At 41.4% G+C, this 22,879-nt stretch overlaps 2 protein-coding genes across 3 annotated transcripts in view; both read left to right on the forward strand.

Annotated features, from left to right (window-relative positions):
* The first annotated feature begins 115 nt into the window (after positions 1-115).
* On the forward strand, positions 116-5,260 carry nol9 (nucleolar protein 9). Of its 2 annotated transcripts, none has more exons than XM_008319144.3 (13): positions 116-267; positions 1,183-1,712; positions 1,789-1,999; positions 2,128-2,258; positions 2,368-2,503; positions 2,640-2,736; positions 2,916-3,013; positions 3,235-3,402; positions 3,480-3,732; positions 3,828-3,942; positions 4,323-4,497; positions 4,626-4,759; positions 4,844-5,260. In XM_008319144.3, the coding sequence occupies exons 2-13, from the start codon at positions 1,242-1,244 to the stop codon at positions 4,958-4,960; spliced, it is 2,106 nt and encodes a 701-aa protein (XP_008317366.1). In that variant the 5' UTR covers positions 116-267; positions 1,183-1,241; the 3' UTR covers positions 4,961-5,260. The 2 variants fall into 2 exon arrangements, with proteins under 2 accessions (XP_008317366.1, XP_016891725.1); XM_017036236.2 differs by having other exon boundaries at positions 121-267; positions 1,227-1,712.
* A 1,893-nt stretch (positions 5,261-7,153) lies between these two features.
* plekhg5b (pleckstrin homology domain containing, family G (with RhoGef domain) member 5b) overlaps positions 7,154-22,879 on the forward strand; it is a 66,329-nt gene continuing 50,603 nt past the window's right edge. Inside the window, 1 exon segment of the mRNA XM_025059149.1 lies at positions 7,154-8,016. Coding sequence (XP_024914917.1) covers positions 7,935-8,016 — 82 coding nt within the window. The 5' untranslated portion in view covers positions 7,154-7,934.

The following is a 22,879-nucleotide window of genomic DNA, read 5'->3' on the forward strand; positions in this document are numbered from 1 at the left end:
CAATATTTAAAGACTGTTTTTTGTCGAATTAATGGAATAATTTAGGTGAATAGGACAATCGAGGAAAAACTGAACTCCGGGTAACTCGCAGTCGACCATCTAAACGCCGTGTCTGTTTGTGGCTCACACATGTATGCTAACATGATAGCACTGCAGTGTCAACAATAGACCCGCAATGATGGTTCTATTAGGCCAATTATGAACCCCGTCTGTGTTTTAAAGTCATTAGTATAACCACCAGATAAGCCGTTCATTTCACCAGCGGTGGTAAGTTTTTTTGCTAAATAATTGCAACTAGCATAGTTGGCTAACGCTAGTGTGCAGCCAAAGCTGTGGTTGTTGCTCTATAAAAACTTCACGCTTGGTTTAAAATCCACTGGTCATGTTTCTTTTAAACGTTTAGGTTTATTTTGGATTGAATGACGCTTAAGTTGCAGCGTCTGACACCCTATTATAAATTCAAACGTTTTACATGGTATTTAGCTTGGTTAGTACAGCCATGTGTCTCAAATTAATTTCCGTTTACTTTGAACTAGCTGCGTTGAAATTGGGCGAATAATGTATTAATATTGTAGGAAACCTACACCTATTGTTAATATTATATATTATATTTATATTAAAAAAACCTGACACTGTTTTGTTCAGTTATTCACCTGCCTTTTCTTTACTCACATTAATCTTCAACATGTTAATTAATCTCGTGTGGTACAGACAGGTCAAATAAAGAAATATTACTAACTAAAGAAAAAATCTTTAGTTAAGTTAATTTAGGAGACTGTAACTGTATTGCAACATCTAGTGTCAAGTTACATGTCGCGGTTGATTATAACTGGTCTCAATGTTCCATGTAAAACATATGGTAGCTTTTCACTGGTCTCAATGTTCCATGTAAAACATATGATAGCTTGCCACTGTCACTCAAAAACAAACAAACAAAAAACCCAGAAATGTTTTACCTATCAATGATTAAAAATTAATCTATCCACTTTTTCTACGTAAAAGTTGTAAGTACTAACTTACTTAATACTTTACACATTAAAATAAAACTTGTTTCATTCCATATTTGGTAGACTATATGTATGTACAAGTAAAATATGTTTCCACTGAAGATGTTATAAAAATATGGGAAAACAAAACTGTAATAATGTCTACAATCTTCTTAATCAGTCTTCGTTTCTGCAGGCTCCCTGTTTGTTTTGTTTTTTTTATCTTCACCCACATGAAAGACTGTTGTCTGGACAATGAAGGTGAACAGAACCGCACAGGCCAAGAGTCAGGCTAAATCCCAGAAGTGGAAGGATGTCCGAGGGAAACGGTGCAGGCCAACCGTTACTTCCTCTGAACTTAACTCGACTCCAGTTCTGGCCAAGATGTCAAGAGAGCATCAGGCAGCTACCAAGAAAAAGCCTAATGTTAAGAGGCTGCAAAATAAAGCAAAGCCCGTGTCTAATACAAAGAAAATCAATTCAGAGTCAGGACTGAAAAAATCCTACAGTCAGATCAATGGGGGTTCAGCGTTTAACATGGACAGTGACTCTGATAACTCTCAGGAGTGGAAGGAGTATTCTCAGTCTGTCGAAAGGAACGGTGTAGAGACCTCTGCTGACTGCGAGGAGGATCGGCCAGGTAGACTAGAAGGAAAGAATCTCCAGTATTGTGCAGCGAGAACTAGTCAGCAGAACCATGCAGTACTTGTCATGCAGAACAATCAGGTAAACTGTGGTGTCATTTTTAATTAAAGAAAAGGGAACTGAGTTGTAGTTGAAGAATGTGTTTTCTCTTCTACAGACGCTCTGTTTCCGTGGCCGATGCTTTCTGACCTGTCTGTACGGTCGGGTAGAAGTGATGGGATTCACTATTGAAGAAGGCCAACAGTCATATCCACTCTTCTCCCCAGCCTCACATTGTCCCCTGGCTATTACAGCACTGGAAAGCCCAGCAAATCCCAGAGATGACAAAGCAGCAGCTTCACCCATCCTTCGAAAGTATCTTTCGTCAGGTGACTGAGGCGCACGCTGGTTTTATCTTGTCTTGTCTTTTTATTACACATTTGTGAATTGTCTTAGAGAATATTACCTATGAGCCTGTTGTTTAAATTGTAGTTCTGGATTTGAATTTTTTTTGTAGCATCACAGAAAAAGTTGCTCAAAAGGGTGAGATCTCATTCATCCATCATCCTACTGGAGCCCATCGAGACTCCTCTCACACGGTTCCTGTCAAGCTTCTCAGATCTCAATGAATTATTCAGCCCACTGAAGGTAAAATATATATATATATATATATATATATATATATATACATGCATATGTCTCTGACATTACAAAGTAATTTCACTTAAACTATTTTGTTTTAACGCCTGTTTTACAGAGTGAACTTATGTTGGCTGTTCTTGACACTCCTCTCAATGGGTTGGGTGTTATTCCTCTGGGGGGCACTGTTGAAGGCCTGCACATGTCCAGGTCCTGCAAAGAAGCACTTAGCACAGTGGTCAGTGCCTGCAAAGGTTAGAAAAGTTCTAAATCTTTAGCAGGAACATCTCAACCATACGAGATTCATTGATAAATCAATGTTTATTCATAGGGAATAGATATAGGAAGTCAACCTCTTACGTGAGTGGTACTGACACCTGTCATTTACAGGTGCATTGGATGGTTGTGCTGTCATCTTTGTGTGTGGCACCAAGAATGTGGGCAAGTCGACGTTTATCCGCCAACTTATCAACACTTTGCTTAATCAGTAAGTTTATCCCACACTTCCATGACAGGACAAAAATACACTTTACTGGAAGTTTATATCTCCACCTCCACACGGTTTCCTCACCTTTGCTGTTAATATAGGCACACATAGAGAAAGAGATGTAAAAAAGAATAACAATGATGGTGTGATCTAACGTTTTCTTGTCTTTATGTCTACAGTACCACCTGTGTTGATTATTTGGAAGGCGACCTCGGCCAAACAGAGTTCACTCCCGCTGGCTGTCTGTCAATGTCTGTTGTCAGAGAACCACTCCTGGGTGTGTTTATGTAAAAAACATGTAAAAAATTTGTACAATAGTCAATGTCTGTTGTCAGAGAACCACTCTTGGGTATGTTTATGTAAAAAACATGTAAAAACTTACGATTACAATCAATTTGAATATTGCACATATATACAGCATAACTAAAATAAAGCACAGGTTTACTTTAACAAAGACTATGGTTAAATAAGCAGACTGACTCCATCTGTGTTTATCAGGTCCACCTTTCACACACCAGAGAGCGCCAGAGCACATGATCTACTATGGTCAGACGTCGTGCGAATCTGACCTGGACCGATACCTGGAGTCCCTGAAAACCTTGTGGCGTCGGCGTTCCCAGAGCCGAGAGACTCCCATCGTCATCAACACCATGGGCTGGGTGAAAGGTCGGTGACGGGAAATAAAACCAACCATAAGAAATGAGAGTTTGAAACACCGCGTTAATGTGATTAACCGTCCACAGGGTTTGGGTTCCAGCTGCTTGTCGACATGATGCGGATCTTCCCAGTCACACACGTGGTGCAGCTGTGTCACAGTGGGGTCACCCAGTGTCCGGCCCTGACACCAGAGTTTCTTCGGACCGCACAAGGATTTCAAACGCACCCGCCAGCTCAGACTGCACTGGATGAGTTTACACAGAGCCAAAGCTCCGCCAAAAACTACACCCACCTCATGGTACAGTCAGAGTTTCAAGGTGTAGCGCGTCAGGGAACAGCGTAAGTTTATTACTGTGAGCCTGAGTCAACAGAAGTCCCATAATTTAGTCCACAAATTCTCTTTAACCTGTGTTTGTTTGTTTGTTGTGTGACAGGAAACACCAGCGCAGTAATTACCACAGAGACCTGTCCTTGTTGGCCTACCTGAGTCAGTTACAGTCTCCTGATCCTGGACCAGTTAAATCTCTGCACAGCCTCACTCCCTATCAGGTTAAATAAATATACATTTACCACTAATGATAATCATCATAAAAGTATATTGACTATGAAATTATATCCATTTTAGAATTGATTAATCACAGCACTGATCTAATTTCAGTCATAACTAATTGTGATTAATTGAAATAAACCCATCCATTCTTTACCCCTTATTCCAGGTTTAACATTCCTAAATATAAAAAAAAAATCTGATTAATTATGGTTAGCTGTGCATTAATCATGATTAGTCTTACTCATGATCCTAATTTATTGTGATTAATCATCGCAGTTTTATTGCAGTTGAAACACTGATTAATGATTTTTTTCATCTCCTCAAATGTTGTTACACATCTTACTGTGAATGAAAACCTAATTGCCTCCTGACCCCTCAGGTGCCCCACACGGCCGTGGCTGTAGGTGCGCTCCACTGTGAGGTCGTTCCCAGTCACATACTCTATGCTGCCAATGCCTCCCTGGTGGGTCTCTGCTGCCTGGGGGAGAAAATATCCAGCAGGGGAGGTCCGGTCTTGCTGACCCGGGCTCCCATCTGTTCATGTGTGGGCTTTGGTATGTCCCTGGGTTTAAGTCACTCTGTTGTTCATCCTCACTGGTCACTTTAATTTTCACATAACTTAAAACAGCAAGCAATTGAAAAGTTGTCCAAACAATTCTTGTTTCTGTGTTGTGTGTTTCAGGCGTGCTTCGAGGCATTGACATGGTCCGAGGTCTGTACTTCCTGCTGCCACCTGTAGATCCCGCCATCCTTCGAAAGGTCAACTGTCTCCTCCTAGGGGGAATAGTGCTGCCGTCCTGTGTCCTCACAGCACAGGTCAGACCCCGGCCCTCATCTTTAGAACCCTTGGCCTTGTTCCACCTAAAACAATTTACACAACACTCCTTTTTTGTTTTTCAGCCTGACTCTGATGCCGAGAAGCCCTACATCACCTCAGACTACAGTTTTGACCTGACCGGTGCAGGGAAGCTGCGAGTTTACAAGGGACTAATGAGGCCCAGTCAACTGGGGATGTGACCACGTTGTCCTTCTTCACCTTCCAGACAGACCCAGTGTTGAGACTGGATTTTCAATTCCTTTTCTCTCATTTCAAGGTTTATTCGCACAGAGCTGACCCTTCTGACCTCTGACACTGTCACATGGACATGATCATCACCCGTTGTAGATAAAGCTCTTGTTTGTAGGTGACATTCCTGAAGTAAACCTGCCAGACCTTAAAAAGAATGCTACATTTGTTCACCACGTTCTCATTTATTAACCAGTGTCTCTCACTGTCGTTAAAAAAATAAAGACATTTATTAGTTTTGATTCTTAAAAGTGTTGGACATCGTTCACTGTGCGGTGACTGACCTTTGCTGAAGTTGCTTGACTGAAAAACAGACGAGGCTACCAGCCAAGACATGAGGAACAACAAACATTAGCTACATTAGAACAATGTGCACAGTATATCCAATACTTTAACTGTATTGGTGAGAGGGTAAATAACGTTATTTACACACCTTTTTTTACACACCTATGTGGGAAAACTTTGTTTAACACAAGCAGCTCCAGCAAAGGCTAAAACTTCAGGTCAGACAAGCTTGTATCAGAAAAGCCTCTAACTATTTGTATAAATTAATTCTCTTTGCAGTCACATATGGCCCAAACTATGAATTTTCGGTTTTTTGGATGAGATTATACTTGAGTTAAAAAGTTGTTTACTGCTACGGCTTGTACCACTAGGGGGCAGCAAATATGTATTGTGATTGTCCTGTCACCGGCACAGATTTTTTTTTTTCTAAAGTGAGGACAAAAAAATGAATACAGTAAAAAAAAAAAATGTCAAAGACTGGTTTTATCTTTAATGCTGGTTTTAAAAGCAGCATATTTAACAAGAGTGTGAAGCTGTATATAAAGTCACATGTGCAGGGTCTGAGAGGAGGACCTGACGGAGCACACGGGGCCATAAACAGGCAGTCTGGCTGTGGAGAATTGCTAATTTGTTAAGTGGGCTGTTTTAACATACCCCACCTGCCCCCCCTCCCGGCCGTTCTTTGTTCACTGTCCTCCGCCTCTTTTTTTTTATTGAGGACGGCTGCATTAAAACAGAGTGCAGTGACATTTTGGCAGAGTCATTGTTTTGGCTTCGTCACATCACATGTCTTCCTGTCCACCTCACGCCGACCAAAGCCAACGCCCACAGTAATGGAGCGGCCAGACAGGCTGAGTGATGAGAAACAACAAACACATCTGTGCTAAAATGCGAATTATTTGTCCAAAAATTGGTTGATTGTGAAAAAAATACATGACATGAATAAAAAGGGCATTTGTGTCTGCTGCTAAATTTAGGTTTTGAGTAACACCTGGGCAACAGTCGGCCCCGGGGGGATTTACATTATCGACACCCCCCACCCCCCCCGAAATAACCCCACAGACACCTTTGTGTCACAACTACCTTCTGCTTCTATCTGATGCTGCCTCATGTAAATTTCTAAATGTCAATGATGTGTTAAAGTCGTCTTATCTGAAAGATATTTTAAAATGCATATGAATGAAGCCAGTGGGCTTTGAGGTCTGAGGTTCCCCCCGTTTGTAAAACAAACAAACAAAAACAAACAAAAAAAACCCTTTCTGGAACGATTCGATATAACGTGTAACTAACGATATGTTGCCTTTGTAGATCGAAAGCCCGTCCTGGACAATTTGGGGCCCAGGGCAATGTTATGGTGTGGCACCGCCCACCCAGTCCACCCCAAACACTGACGGACAACAGCCTAATGACAGACTTGTTGATCAAATATAACAACACACCTGAATTACAATGCGTTAATAACATTTTTATTTATTTATTAAAAATAAAATAAATGAAATTTAAACGGTTCAACGATGTACCAACGCTGTTCCAGATGTGAATAATAATTAAAAAAAAAATCAAACAATACAAAAAGGAGAAAACATTTTTTTTTACGGTGGGTTAAGCTATTAGGAAGTCATATTTTGTTTATTTCAAGAAATAGCACGAAGAAAAAACTCCCGTTGGAGAAACTATATATTTATGTTATTTATCGTTTTGTTTAATTTCTGAGGGCTAACCGCAGCACTTCCTCCAGCAGATGGCGCCCCTGGCGGCCCCCCCCACGGGGCCTATGGAGAGTCGTGCTCTGTGGTGGGCTTGCCTGAGACATGCTGTGTCAGACTGGACCGTGCCTCTGTAAACAGTCCAGACCGGAGAGCTCCGCGGACTAACTGAATCCAGAATCTGCTGCGTGCACATAGATGAACGGATATGCTGTAAGGTCTCTGCCTTCTGCGCCTCTAGCGGCCTAACTGCGTCACTGCAGCGAGGAACTGCAGCGAAGTGAGTCTTTGTGGACCCAGGTTGTGTGAATGAATGGAAGAAGCTGATGGTTGATCTGTGGGAAAGCGGCGAGACCGAGGACGCAGCAGACGGTGTACGTGTGTGTGTTTTAACTCCTTTTGTTTTGGAACTAAGAGACGGAACCTTTCTAGCCGTGGAGTCGCTGCTCTAAAGACCGGGGATCGGCTTCAATTCTCGGTTTAATCCCACCTCAGAGCTGCAGTTTACAAACAGTGTTCGTCGAGGAGCTCTCTCTCTCTCTCTCTCTCTCTCCTGTTTGCCTGCGTGCACACAGGCAACAGGTTCTATTTACCTTCGAGTCTTTGTTTGGACTGGGCCAGACTTCCAGCTTCGTCGTTCCCTGCACTTGGACTCGTGCTCGTTCCTCAGTGGTATAAAACGAGGGATGCTTTTTTGCTACTCTTTTCCCTGCACTCACCCGCAGCTTTGTGCTCGCCACAAACCAGAGCCTGCAGCCTGGGAGCAGCAGCAGCAGCAGCGGCAAGGACGAGAAGAAGAAGAAGTGAAAATGTCATAGAGACAACTGCTCATTAAACCGATCCAGACTGAGACACGAGGACAGGGACGGGGACAGAGACAGACAGGACACATCTGACCTGACCTGACCAGACCAGACCAGGATCGCATGCCTTGATGGTGCCAAACAAGTGGAGCATGAATTCAGTTCTGCACAAATCGCCACCAAGGAGCTGGCTCGGTCTCCGATTACGACTCAGTAAGTTGAAAAATTCATGATCAGCCTTTCAATAAGCATCAGTTATCAACTGATTCTTTTTTTGTCAACCTGTTTAATCAGCCACCGTCTTAACAATGGACTCGTCTGGTCCTCAGGTGTCACATTATTGTTTTATGATTTTCCTCCACTTTTAAAGTTCATGGTTGAGAACGTCTCCCAGCAGGAGGCAGAGGTTTTTCAGTCAGGGAGGAAAGTTCGGTCTGACCTGAAGTTGAGAATGGAACGGTTTGTAAACAATAGTCGCCAGTAATTGTATTTTCTCCTGACCTGTCATCTGTCCTCCTGTTCTTTATCCCAAACTCATTTTTCACATCAAAGTGTGAACTGTAGCCTTTTGTGTTTCATATCAACTCACACACGGATGTATTTCACTCTCAGGTGACACAAAGAGTTGGTCCACGAGTTGCCATTTAATTTCTCTGGTTTCAAACTTCGTGTGTATGTGTGTGTATTGGCACACGATTGCTACGATATGTATCATTAACAGGTGCAAAAGTACGATAAATTGCGATGCACTGTGATACTAAAGGCACAACGATTTATTGCGTTATTTTAACAATTTAATTGTACGAAAACTGTCAGTGTAGTAAACACACAACGCTGTTACACGTTTAACATCAGGTTAGTGAAATCCCAACAGAGGAATCGCCAACACGTTTAACATCAGGTTAGTGAAATCGCAACAGTGGACTCGCCATTTGTAATCGCTAGAGAAGAAATAAAAGCAAAACAAAACATACCAACACCATGAATATTTGCATGTGAAATATTAATAAGAAATCGATACATTGCTGTAGAATATTGATACATATCATGAAACTAAATATTGCGATATATCAGTGTATGGATATTTTCTTACAACCCTATTTCAAGGTAACTTGTCATTTAAATATTAAAAAAAAAAACATCCAACCCTATTTCAAGGTAACTTGTCATTTTTTTTAAAAAAATTAAAAAACATCTGCACACTTTTATAACGCTATGACACAACCCAACTAGTTAACTGCAGGTCACTGACCTTGACCTCACAATAAGAGATGATTTTTGTTTTATCAGTGAGGTTTTGCATCCTGAGCGACTCTTCTGAAAGCATCGGTAACAATGTCAGAAATGGTTCTATATAAACAAGAAAATGTTCCAGATTCTTCAACACTTCTTCATCTAAGTTCAGATGGCCCGTCTGGTCTTTTCTACTCTGGTCTGATGAACGTGTGCAGTCGTGGATTGGATTAGTTTGACGTTTTGAAGACCAACTCTACAGGTTTGGCAGCAGGGGATTAAATTTAGAAGTTAGTTTCAGTTATTCCCCGTGCGGCCTCCTTTTGACTTCAGCGTTGACAGAAGATTCTGTGGGGTTTTTGACAGCCAATCAGATTTATCCAGATTTCCTCTGATATTTATGTTTGTCTCAGTTATTCCCCGTACGGCCTCCTTTTAGCTTCAGCGTTGACAGAAGGTTCTGTGGGGTTTTTGACAGTCAATCAGATTTATCCAGAGTTCCTCTGATATTTATGTTTGTAACTGGTTGTATCCACAACGTAAGAAAATTTCTCTACGAACACTTTGATGTGATTGGTCAATCCAGAAGAATGTCTCCTCATGAAATATTGTAAAATCTTGACGTTGTTTGTAATTAGCTAAGGGTTGGGCAGATTCTCTAACAGCCGTCGAGACAACACTTGATTTCAGTCTTAACACAAAGCCCATTGTTAGCTCTTCTAAATATCGTGCAGCATCTACACCAGGCATGGGCAAACTAAGGCCCGGGGGCCAGATGCAGTCCGTTCGGCTTTTTAATCAGGCCTGCCAAACTTTCCCAAATGATATAATTTATTTATTTTATCATTATACTTCTGCCTTTTCACTGCAATATCCACATTTCCCATTTATCTTAGTTCACATGAATGCTCCATCTGCTCCTGACCCAGCCCTGTTTATCTTAGTTCACATGAACGCTCCATTTGCTCCTGACCCAGCCCTGCTGTCAAAGTTTAGGACAGTTGTGGCCCTCGAGTCAAAAGGTTGCTCACACCTGGTCTACACAGTGGTGTAGGCTTATCTTAGTTCACATGAACGCTCCATGTAGCTGCTGACAATTGTGGTCCGCAAGTCAAAAGGTTGTTCACACCTGATCTACACAGATTGTTTTTAACAATCAGTGAGTCTGAAGTTCAAGTTCTTTTGAGCCAGGAAAAGAACCAAATCTTTACAAGTCGTTTTACTAGTTGTTTGGAGCAGGATCGTCCTGGATCACATTAGTTTCTCGCTCACGTCTGCCTTAACCTCGACTACCAAACCTCTGCGGGGATTTGTTTCCATTTCTGTGAAGAGATACCAACGTGAAACCTTTATTCATGGCACATGTTTTTCATCAGTAAATTGCAGTGTGCAGAGTCCACATTGAACCGTTGGACATTTGCATTTCTATTCTTAGGGCATGCATAAGGACTTGTCAGGCATCCTGGCATAGACAGCTGCAGTTAGGAATTCATTTCTTCTGAAAAAAAAAAAATATATATACAGCTGAGGAAAAAAAAACCCTCTCCGCACAATGTCATTAAGCAGCTGTTTTAGAGCTTTTAGTCCTATCACATGATCTTGTCAACAACTTATATTTGCGGCTGTGCTGCTTTTGATTATATCACATGATCTCCAGAATGTCTTCAAGAAATCAAAAAAAGCGAGCACTGGCAGTTCAGCAATAACTTGGCAGAGAAATCTGTACGGATTTAAGTCATGTAGTACAGTTGAGTCTCCCAGTGGTCTATGTTTGGGTAGAGATGGATTCATCTGGTGAAAGTACTGGTTAACGTGTAAGAACTGCAGTGTAATTCAAGGATCTTTGTTGATGAGAATAACAAAGACAACTCGTCCATTCAAGTCTTGGGGGAAATGTCTTCTTCACCAGGTTACAACCTGCATCTTTGGACTGTGCCAAAAGTTTCCCATCAGTCATGGAACCAAAACCTTTGCGATGGTTGAGTGATTTGAAAAGATTTTAGTTGAGGATTGATCTTGATCTTGAAACCTTGACAAACCGGTCAAAGATGTTGAAGACATTTCTCAGTGAGGACATTTTAGGAAGGGGAGAGGGGAGGGTGCATTTATTGTTTCCGACTGTAGAAATGTCAATGGAAATACTAAAATACTATGAATTTTGAAGATGTATGCTTTCCATATTTACACAATAAAAAAACTGCTGTCGTCAGCATCGTAGCAGCTGGTATTGATGGGTCATAACACTGGTTGATGCGATGGAGATGGATCAGTTCCTGTATGATTTTGCAAGGTGGCTAATGTAGAGAAGCTAAAGAGCAACATGTGGTTCAGGAACCACAGGTTGCAGACCTCTGTATTAGGGGCTCACTATGTGCTCACAAAACACAAAAACCAGTATGTGTGTGATGGAGAGAGAGAGTGAGAGAGTGAGACTCTGGTCTGTCCTGTGGCTTGTTACAGTCCATACTTCCGTCTTTACACCGTCTTTCCATTGTTCCACTTTTTTCCCCCGACAGTAATTTCCGTTCCCTTTTTTCCCCTCTTTGCATTTCTGCCTGTTCCTGACGGTGCAGCAGGTCGAAGTTTTGCTCTCTCTCTCTCTCTCTCTCTCTCCCTCTCTCTCTCTCTCTCTCTGTCTTGTTTTTGTTTTTCTTCCTCGTCTCCAACCGATTTAACTATAACCGCTTCTGCTTCATTTGCAATTAAGCAGCTCTGGCTGGATGTTTTGGCGTTGCCAGTTTGGCAGCTTCTGTTTGTTTTACGAAGGCTTGGTCTCCGTCTGACTTCACCAGACTTAACATTTAATGTCGCTGCTGGTAATTTTGGTTTTTATTTCTTGGCCTGAAATAGTGCTTTGTAAGTGAATCCTATAAAAAGACACTTCTGTTCTGAGCCGGGACTTCACCAACATCTTTGAGTTTCCTCCGCAATCTTCATGGACATTGACTTGGAATTAAAAAAAAAAAAAAAAAATCTAGGACTAATGTAGACCTGGTCTACAGCTGTCAGGGTCTCCTGTTTCTCTTGCAGGGCTTCCCCCCCCCCCACCACCATATTTCAAATGACCGTCCTTTGTTGTCATTGGTAGACAACAACTCTGAGTCACGACTGTTGGTACAAGTCTGCCATCACACACTGTATCACTGTCAACATGATGTTTAGTTTTCAGTAAAATTGTTTTACAGAAAAAAAAGTTAACAAAGTTAATAAATTACTGATAAATTACTGCACCTTAAGAAGCAGTTTAAATTAAATAAGAATATAAAGTAGGCGTGTCTAAAGATTAAACATTTTCTTCGTGAATGGCTGTGGACTTATCTCTACCGATTGCGGTTAATCGTAAACCATGATTAACTACGATCAATCCTGATTGTAATGAATCACAAATGATCACGAATAACAGTGTTTGCAATGATTTGTTATTGCTTTTGGTGTGGATTACAATATTGTTTTGTCTTTTTAAGCATGATTAAAAAAACATTTTCATTTAATTTATGGAAAATATGAATGCCTCATTTATTATATATATATATTTATCTTTATATGTGTAGAACAGATTTCGTTGTGCTTGGAAATGTGCACTAATGCAAAACAGCTGCTGTGCATGTACTGAGAACAGGGCCAAACGCTGAATGTTAAACAAACCGTACTGAGCTGAATGGTAGCTATAGACCGGGGTGGTTATGTAGTCATGTGATACGTGTATGCTGTTGTGGAGTATTGATTACAGCTGCAGAGAAAAGTCAATAAGCACAGGCTTATCTGCAAAAAAAAATCTGTGTGTGATCTGTGAGTCACAGAGAACAGGTGAATATCACGTTACATGTCAAGTGCGACGTCTCTCGGCGCTGCAGTGTTTACAGTCGCAGATGAGGTCACTGTCATAGGCGTGCTCACAGCTGGAGGCTGCAGCCTTACTTTCCCCGACTCCTCTTCTCACGCATCCTCTAGCTTCATCCTCTCTGATGACAAAAGACCGCACGTGAAAACGTCCCGACGACAGTGAGCGCCCGCCTGCGCTGACCCTCATTTTGAGCACATTTGTTTAGCTGTGATTCTCATTTGCGTGGGACATTACTTCACAGCATGTTTGTCCAGTTCAGATTTCAGCCAGTTTACTGTTGGGACTTTTGTTTTCTACCTTAAAGGGCTTATCCACGGTGCTCTCCTGTTACTACACCGTTTGACTCGGTGATGTAGTTTCATTTTATGTACGTACGGCTGTAGAAGGAGTAATTACTGACTTAATGTAACAGAATACACACTGCTGGGATTTCACAGAGAAACAGTCAGTATCCCAGTGAGCACACAGTCATGTAAATGGCTTATTATGTGACACACAGTCATGTAAATGGCTTATTATGATCATTCAGAAAACACACACACAGTGATGGTAACTAGAAGCAGATTTTCTCCTGTATGTTGATTTGGTTTTTGTCAGTGTATGACTCACAGGAAGCAGCAATAGTGAAAATTCTGAACAATATTTTGTTCAAAACATTTTCAGCACGTCTTCAGTGTTTTCTACACTGTGGAAAAAAATCTCCAAGTACACACCAAGGTTCGCAAGGTAACACAAAGGACTGCTGCACCTGATTAAAGGGGCAAACACACAAACAGACTTCCACTCAGGACTATGTGTTCATCCCTGAACGTGCCCTTCCACACTCATAACCTCCGCCCCGGCTAAATGACTGTTTATGTATCTCGCAGCCTTCCACACGACAATAACTGTACTTTTATGGAATAAGCGTTTTCGATTCCAGCTGACTCTGTCATTGCCGTCTCAACAACAGCCCCCGCTGCAATTTCGAGCAGATTGTTTCAATTATGGGATTATTCATATCAACAATTTGCAGAGTGGTTGCCTGTCCTGATGAACTGTTGCTGGTTTAAAGATGGTCCATTTAAATTACACAGTGTCTCAGTTTGATCCACTGACAGCCTCAGAACCGAGAGCAGTTTATCATTAAATATCTCTGTAGAAAGAAACTGTGAAATCTAAAACTTTTTGAGTTTGAAGTTTGACTTTTCAACGATATTTTTAAGTGGTTTTACTGTTTCCTACACCACTGTGAAGTATTTCAGTTGATGTTCTGTAGTAGTCTGATGATCCCACAGTCGGAAACTGAACCACAATCGGCTGAAATATTATTAATGGATTTTTCATTAATTCAACATCAGTGAGTTGAGTCCCCTGGCCGTCAGCTTCCTGGAATTGACCCAAAAGTAGCAGTAGCTAAACGTGCTAGCTCCTGTGTATTACATGTTTAAATATTGTTATCAATTGTTTTAGTACCATCACAACAGCAAAGTGTTTGTTTATAATGAAGTCAATAAAATGTACAGAATATATTATATTAAATCAAGCTGTTAAGTTGGTGTTATCACTAGCTAACCGGCTATAACTTCAGTTTAGCGGCAGCTAACCGCTCCCTAGGTTTTACCCAGGAAGAAGCTGAAGCAGCTTCAAATAGCAGTGTTTATTCCTTAGCTTGTTTAGCATTTTAGTTGTTGAAATATTTGCTAAAAGCTAACAAAGGGAAATTAACCCGTATTGTATTGTATAACTGTAGCTCAGCTGGTAATAATACAACGTTCTACTTAGTACAGTGTGTTTCATTAAAACAAAATACATTTTTTTTGAGGCAGGAAGTTTTTTTTTACATAGAAATATAAAGCTTGTTTTTTGTTGAAGTAAAGATGCTAAATGAAGCCATGGCAAAAATCTAATATCTAGAATGTATGGAGTTAATATAGTATTAGCATTGAAAAACAATGAGTTGTTTTTAACTCTTCTTCACAAAACTCTTTCAGTTATATTACATAATCTTGTAAGTATCCACAAGTAGCCAGGTGAATGATTCCAAGTACATTCTGTACTTTTCATCAGTTAGTGGTACAGAACATTCAAAGTGGGGCTTTTAAAAGGCGACTCCAGAGCGGAAGAGAGGATGTAACTCACATTCAGAGCAGAGCCGTTCTAAATATACTCTTACTTTGGTGGTCAAAAAAGAGTGGCTACGGCCCGGTTGATGGGCCACCTTGCTAAATATAACCCACGCCCCCTCAGTATGGGCACGCACAAGCCTGCAAGCCTGCACTTCCTCCATCAACACGTCCTGCTCTCAAACTGCTTTTTGTTCCTTAACGGCACACACGCTCCGACAGACTCATTGGAGGGCTTGTAGACCTGCAGCTCCACACACGCTCTGTTCTCAACACACCATTAATACTTCAGTGAGTGTGATTATATCGAGACGCCTGTTCATTCAGGCTCGGCCCATTAGAGGCTTTTGTTTCCAGTTTCAGTCCAACTCTAAAACTAAACTGGTGGTTAAGTCATTATTACTTTGCCGATGCTTCAAGTGCAGAAATGCAATTAATAAATAGTTGAACTTTTATCATCTTACAAAAATCTCTTAAAGTTTAATAGAGCTTTGGTAATTTACATCATAATCGCATTAATTCATTTGTGAAATGAATCAGATTTGACTGTTTAATGTGTTCTAATGCGTTAACAGAGTGACATATTGTACGTATATCCACAAATGTTAGCATCTCTCCGGGTTAATTGATGATTGTAAACATGACTAATTATGATCAAAATTGATGAATAATGATAAATCACAATTTAATAAATTGTTAATTAATGAATCAAACATTTATTGACAACTATTTTTTATAATAAAGTTTAATTAGTGGAACAACTGGTTCCTTTAACTACTAGGTGGCGTCGTACAGAACATTTTCAAATATACTTTAAATTTCGTAGAGAATAGTCTACAAATCATGACAGGTGATGGAGTGTATTTGCGAACACTGTGACTGTAACCAGATCCTGGTTGTACTTGACACCAGTGAACTTCTGACTACTTAATGGTAATTTTTCAATTTTCCTGCCATTTGTCTTTAAAACAGAACCGTGTGTTCAAACCAGATGGCGGTATTCTCACAATCCAAAGGTTGGATTCTAGGTTTCATAACTATAACGCTTGCAGACGTGTTGTGTGTGTTAGAGTTTAATAAAAGTTGTTTTTGTATGGAGTTAATTGCAGGTAGTAGCACTTCAGCGGCCTCTTTCCACTCTGTCCTGCTCTTTTCTCACAAGGGTTAACACCCACATTATCTGGAAATTTGACCAGGGAGCTGGCAAGAGAAGCTCTGGAAAATGTCTGGCGTAACCTGTTCCAGACATTTGCCTTCTCAAATGCAGCCTGTTTGGACAGTTCATGTGTTAAATCTCTGAAAAAAAAAATACTGGTATGAAAATCCCTGCTTTGACTATTTCTTGGCAACCTGTGTCATCTTCACTCTCAACCTTCCAGACGTTAGAACTGTTTGTGGTTTTACATTTCACTTTGACATTGTACTTGACAAACAAACACGAAAGTGCTTCTTTTATCCTAATCCGACTAGAAACCAAGACACAGTTTCCCAAATTATCGTAAGACGGAGCTTGTGCAGAGAGGGGCGAGTTCCTCCTCTGGTGGGAGCGGGGTTGTCTGAGCGCTGCCTCAGGCCTTGAAGAGGAAATTTGCCTTGTAAACTCGGGGTGAAGGGGGCTAGAGAGATAAAACTGTTAGGTAAATGTTAGATCAAAGATGCTATCCTGCTGCATTGTGGGAAAGGTAGCACCCAGCGTTTTTACAGCCTAAGGCTGGCAGAGCCCGGCTCACATCTCTGCTGCTTCCAAATTAAAGTTCATATTTTGTCTCACTAGTGTATTTGGTCACAGCAGCCTTTTTTTGCACCAAGGATCGGTCGGCGAGTACTAGGATGTGGAAGTGTCGTTGTGCACCAAGGATCGGTCGGCGAGTACTAGAATATGGAAGTGTTGTGATTGTTAAAGGATTGTTAATGGATCGTTATGTGGCAGTATGATTTCCAAAATAAAACATCTTTTAGAATTTATTCTGTTACTGTCTTTTACTTTATCCTTAAGTTTGAACCAAAAGTCTTTTTGGATGGAGATTTCATGATCCTCAAGGGTGTCCATGAGTTTCTCTCCAGGAACTCTAGTTTGTTTGCCAATAGATGTGGCCATGTGATGAAACACTGGCCAGGGTTTACCCTACCGTTACCCAACGACTCGTGGGATTGGCTGCGGCCCATGATTAAGCAGTAAAATATGAAAAAAAACAAAGACCCAAAACTGCAAGAAAATATGGCATTGGAAGGGCAGTGGGGGGGGGGGATCGTGGTCATTGAACAGAAACATTATTTCTATGAGGAAAGGCTGACTCATCAACCCACTGGTGGTCATTAACGTCACTGCATCTGAAAAGACCAGGAATAAAAAGAAAAAGTTTGTATCAGACATATTTTCCTGTTGGATTATTTTTAAATGCTACTTAATCCAAGTACTACAGTAAAGCAGCAGGTACTTCACAGCCTCCCCACATGTGGCTAAAAACTTTTTTTTTAAATGTGTTTTTATTAAAGGGTGATGTTATGGGTGATGATTAGAGACGGGCTGTGTGATACCTCCTCTGCTGCCCCGTCTTTGTCTCTGCAGTAGGTGGAAATTGGCCCATGTATCTGCAGCACGGTTCTCATGCTGCACGACTGCTCTCTTCATTAAAAGGGAAGCCGCATGCTCAAAGCCGATGCAGATTATTACCATATGTCTGCAAAGCCCAGAGTTGAACGGCGAACCGGCTCCCAACCTACCCTCTAATTTCTTATCCCAAAATTGGACATGTGGGTCGTTGTGTGTGACAACGTCCCTCCCTTCTCCGCGCCGGCACAGGACATTCTCACAGTATTTCTTCTCCCGTTTTAGATGCATAATAGCAGTATATCAGCTTGTAAGCAAAACATGGGAAAATATTATGCCTTGAGTCGAGGTCTTCTTACTGCATGTTGTCTTAGCTCTTCTGCTGTTTTTTCTTCTTACTGCATGTTGTCTTAGCTCTTGTCCTAGCTTCTGCTGTTTTTCAAAGACATTTTTAGTTAATTGTCAAGGAACGGGACACTTTTTTTTTGTCTTCTCTTTTGCGATTCTCAATTCCTCCAGTGGCCATTATGTGCTTTGCAACTCCACGGCAAATAGCCCCGGCTTATTTAACATATACTTGGTGCATTCATGAAATGGAATAAATCTTTCCGGAGACATAAAAGGCGCAGGCAGGAATCAATGCAGAAAAATTCCAGCCGTTTACAGTTTGCGCAGAACTTACAGAAAGTTCACTCTGGAGGTGGGAGGAGGCTCAAAAGAGATCTTTGTGTCACTCAACCCAAAAGCCACTGGCCTGGATTGCCAGTCCCAGCATGCAACTCACCTCTGGATGAATACAACACTTGTCTAATGGAGTGGGCAGAAAGCCCCCCCATCACCATAAGAGCCTACACACAGCTTTAACATGAGCTGCCTGTGCCACACTCCAGTTTGAGAAACTTTGAGATGGAGGCACTCAGGCAGAGCCACGGGTTTTGTCCGTGACGCTGGGAACTGGAAATTAAGATTGAACAGTTGGATATCTGGAGTTTAGTCAGGAATGGTTTGGGTTGTTTGGTGCTTGAAAGCTCCAGGCGGATGGAGTTTGGAGGATGACTTGTTGTCGACTGGACTCTGCTGGGAATCAACGTTGGAACACGTTTAAAAGGACATGTTGACGTTAGTCTCTGCAGTGTAGACCGACTGTTGCCAATGACATCACTGATGGCAATTTAAGCTTTGGCTTCTGTTAGCAGTAATCGTTATTTTATGATATGGTCCTTGATTGAGCTGCTCTCCTGGATCAGTCTGTAGACTACAGGACCACAACAAGTGGCCAGAGTTCACGGTTTTTTGCTTGTTTATGCGCAAGTGTATGCTAAAGTCGGGCGGGCACTGTTAGCATTACAATGGTGGTTGTTGAGGAAGGTGTACGGATGGTGTGCGGAAGCGTTTGGAAGAGAAGAGCCTGGAAGGCCGTATGGGTTCAACAGGTGACACGTGGAGGACCAAAACCTGAGTTGAGCTTCACTGACTTTTCACTGACTAGTAATTAGCGAGTTAACGTCGTGACAATGTTCCTGTACTGGAAGAAACGTGGTGCGTATGAGCTGGAGGCGTCGCCCTTCTGTCTGACCGAAGGTGGAATAGAGCGCTACTCCTGGTCGTCATCTCTGGACGTCATCCATGACCTCTGCGGTAAGCTGGTCCATAAGTCACCTGACTCTGCTGTTCAGTCTGTCTCTCTGTGCTGTGGGATGTAGATGTTTTTATATAATCAACACAAGAATTTATTTAAAAAAAAATAATGATGATAAACAGGAAACGGAGCTGAAAATAAATAAATGTTTTTATCTTTTAGTTGTGATTAAATAAAATAAATTATATTTAAAACTTTAACATAGCATCATGTACATAATTTTCTGAAGTAAATTTCGTATAATTTCCTGCCCAGTAAACCTCGACCAGTAAACTAAAAAAAATGTACGTACCAAAATATCAAATATTTAAAAAAAATCATTAGTGAATTTGCAAATATTGGTTGCATTTATAATTACATTTAATCACTTGTTACTTCACAGTGTTGCATTATGTATTATTCTTCAGTATTCCGTAAGCACAAGATCTGGTTCAGTTGCGATTTTAGTTCAGGATTTCAGCCTCTTCATGGAAGGTTTTTTCTTTTTTCCATTGCTCCTTTATTCCGTGGAAAGCACTCAGTGACCTGGCATGAAGGCAGTCTCACTTGAGTGAGAAGAGCGGAGAAAGAGTGGATGAGACCAGATCCACAGATGAAATATTTACCACTGATGAAGTACGTAGCTCAGCTGAAACGCTCGGTGCTGTACTCCGACGTGGCACCGGTTTTCCACTCTGCCAATCTTCTGGTGCCGTGTCTGTGTGAAAGCTAATCCGAGGACGGCGTCTGCTGATGCAGAACCGTTTGGCATTGGCTGAAAAAGCACAGATGAGTTTTAAACCTCACCTGTTGCCATTTCTGTCATCTTAGAACCTGTGATCCTAGAAAAACGTTTTGTCTCTTGTTTCCCCGTTTTGGGCCAGGAAAAAAAGATAGTCAGGTTTATTACTTTTTTCCAAGTACATCACCCCATGACGACTTGTGTATCAGTTGTAAACAGTCAACGTGCCGTTGGTAGTTTGGGTTTCCACACATTTGGCCTCATTTTTATTTGATTTCTGATTGGAGTTGTGTAGACATCTTGTCCTTCCAGATGGTCGAAATGTGTGATCACACATATGACATCTTGTCCTTCCAGATGGTCGAAATGTGGGTGATCCTAGATGACCTGATTCCTTTGTACACATGACAAAGTGTGGGGAATGTAAATTTGGTTCAAGTTTCCTTCAAGGATCTTTGGGTTCACATGTCCAGAAAATATAGTTTTTTACTTTACAGACAACTGAAGAAAGACGAAAAAACTTCTTTTCTGATTGAGCAATCCCTACTGTGGACTAACACTACATTTAAGATCCCAATCTTATGGTGACGTCCTAGCATACTCACTTACACTGAAGTTCCAAAAAGTAAGACTGGTGTTTGGACATCACTGGAAGGGCAACCATTGGTTGAGACATTCGCTCTCACATTTACACCTTAACATGTTTTTGGACCATGTGAGGAAACTAGAACACCTGCAGAAAATCAGCACGAAAACAGGAAGAATGTACAAACTATACAAGAAGATTCAAACAAGTGAACCCTACCTTTACCCCAGTTGACCATGTGGCCCAATCTAAGGTTTTTATTATAGACTTAAAGTTGGTAAAGTTGAACTCCAGGCATGTTACCCGAGTTCTAAGTCCTTTCCATTACTTGTGTTTCCCCCCAGTAAACCCGTATGAAGAACAGCCTTGTTGTTATGTAATAACTTGACCAATTACTGTACCATCCTGACATAAATGCCCTAAAATATTTCAGTTATGCAGTAATCCTCCCATGACCCCGGACAAACATGCTGACCGGGTAATGAGTTTCTGGCTCGTCCCTCAGTGTCTGGGCAGTCATGAAGGTACGGCTAAAGAGACCAGACGTGGCCGTGTTTTGTAAACCTCCTTCAATACTCCTTAATGATTCCTTAATGAGCCTGTAGTTAATCAGATTAACTTTTTATTTTTTGCTTTCACTTTAGAGTCTGTTGTATTGTTGTCTCAGAGTTGAAATTCACATGCCTGAGTTTACAACTGTGTGGTGGCTGCTGCCTCAGAGAACGTCACATTAAAAACACCTGCACATTCTTTGACATCTGCTCACGAGGCACAGAGTTTTTCACCTGTTGAAAGAAAATGTTCCTTGTTCTGAATGTTTGCTTTTTTAAATTTTTTTGCCTAAGCAAACATCTCACTGCGTGTTTGCGAGCGTCTCTGTGTGGAGACGATGCACAACATTAGCCAACGTTGGCAGAATAACATTCACCAAAACATGCGGTAGCCTGAGCTCCGGGATCGCTTGATTTCCTGTTTTAAAACAGTTTTTGTATGGAGGAATGGTCGTCCCGGTACCTGCTAGTTCCGTGGACTAGTTGTGTCGATCGTTAAAGGATCACTAACAGAATACGAAAGAGGTTTTATTTTGAAAAATGTCCAGATTATCTTTAAATGAAATAAAGTGAATAGAAATGAGAGATTAAGTAAATCATTAATTCTTTCACTGCGGGCTGGTACCAAATGACCCATTGACTGGTACCAGTTCATGCACCAGGAGTTGGGGACTTCTTCCTTATAGGACATTTATGGTACCAGTTCATGCACCAGGAGTTGGGGACTAGGATGGTCCAAGGGTTTTGATGAAATAATATTTCATGAGTCTAAAATCACACATGGTTTGCTAAATTTAAATATATTTAATTTTCAAATACCCAATGAAAAAAATCCAGTATTTTTAGATGTTATTTGGATAAAGAGGTGCATTGTTAGGATTCCTGCCTGCCTTGCAGCAGGTTTTAGGTTCGATTCCACCAGGTTGGAGTTTATCAAATTGATCTTTGGCTGCATTTGATCTGTGTTTTTGAAAAAAGTGTTTATTGTTCGGCCAAGTCATTTGTCAGTGCTGCAGTAGCGGGTGTTCTGTTCTGCCTCGTGATGACATTGATTATATCAGCTTTATTTTTGATCTAGAATCGCCTCGGAATATAAATCACAGGACCAGCCAAACAAAAAAAAAGTGACTGAAAGTCCAGAAAATGTGTTAGTACTCTGCCTTTATGTTCAGTCTTCTAACTCCACCCTGAACCTTCCTCATCTGTGAACCAGAGCACGCTGCAGAAGCCAGACATCTCTACCTGAATTATTTTCTTTCTGCATGGCCTTTTACTTTACTGAGCTCTGCTGATTCTGCATTTTTTTCCCATTCATCTGCGCCTCTCCTCCTCTTCGTGTGCTGATATGGCAACATCTCTGCCAGCGTTCTCTGTCCGTATGCCATCTGCCTGCCTGCCATCTGTGTTCCCAGGCGTCTCTTCCTAGCTGATACCCAATGAGGGTGAGGGCGAGGGTTAGGGTGAAGGTTAGGGTGAGGCTTAGGGTGAGGGTGAGGGCTCCACATATTGAGTAAAAGAGATAGAAAAGAATTATGATAATTAATAATAATTAATAATTTGAACTTTATTGATCCCCATACTTGTGTTATCAGCATATATGGTGTTAACAGGCTGCCCCCAGCGGGCACCAAGCATGTGGTTCCTCTGGGAATCGAACCTAGGACGACACATTTCGCTTCTTCTACAACAGTTGCACGAAGACGTATAGTGAGTGACAGGTTGAAATCCTGTTCCGATTGGCAACATTTCCACCTTGCCTCCACTGCTGTGGCTTTGTCAAGGCAGCCTTGTGTCTTTCCCCCTCCCCCCCTCGTGTCTCCCTGCGATGAGTGAGGCAGCAGTCAGC

Source organism: Cynoglossus semilaevis, chromosome 10 (genome assembly GCF_000523025.1).
Source record: "Cynoglossus semilaevis isolate Cse_v1.0 chromosome 10, Cse_v1.0, whole genome shotgun sequence".
NCBI lineage: Eukaryota > Metazoa > Chordata > Actinopteri > Pleuronectiformes > Cynoglossidae > Cynoglossus > Cynoglossus semilaevis.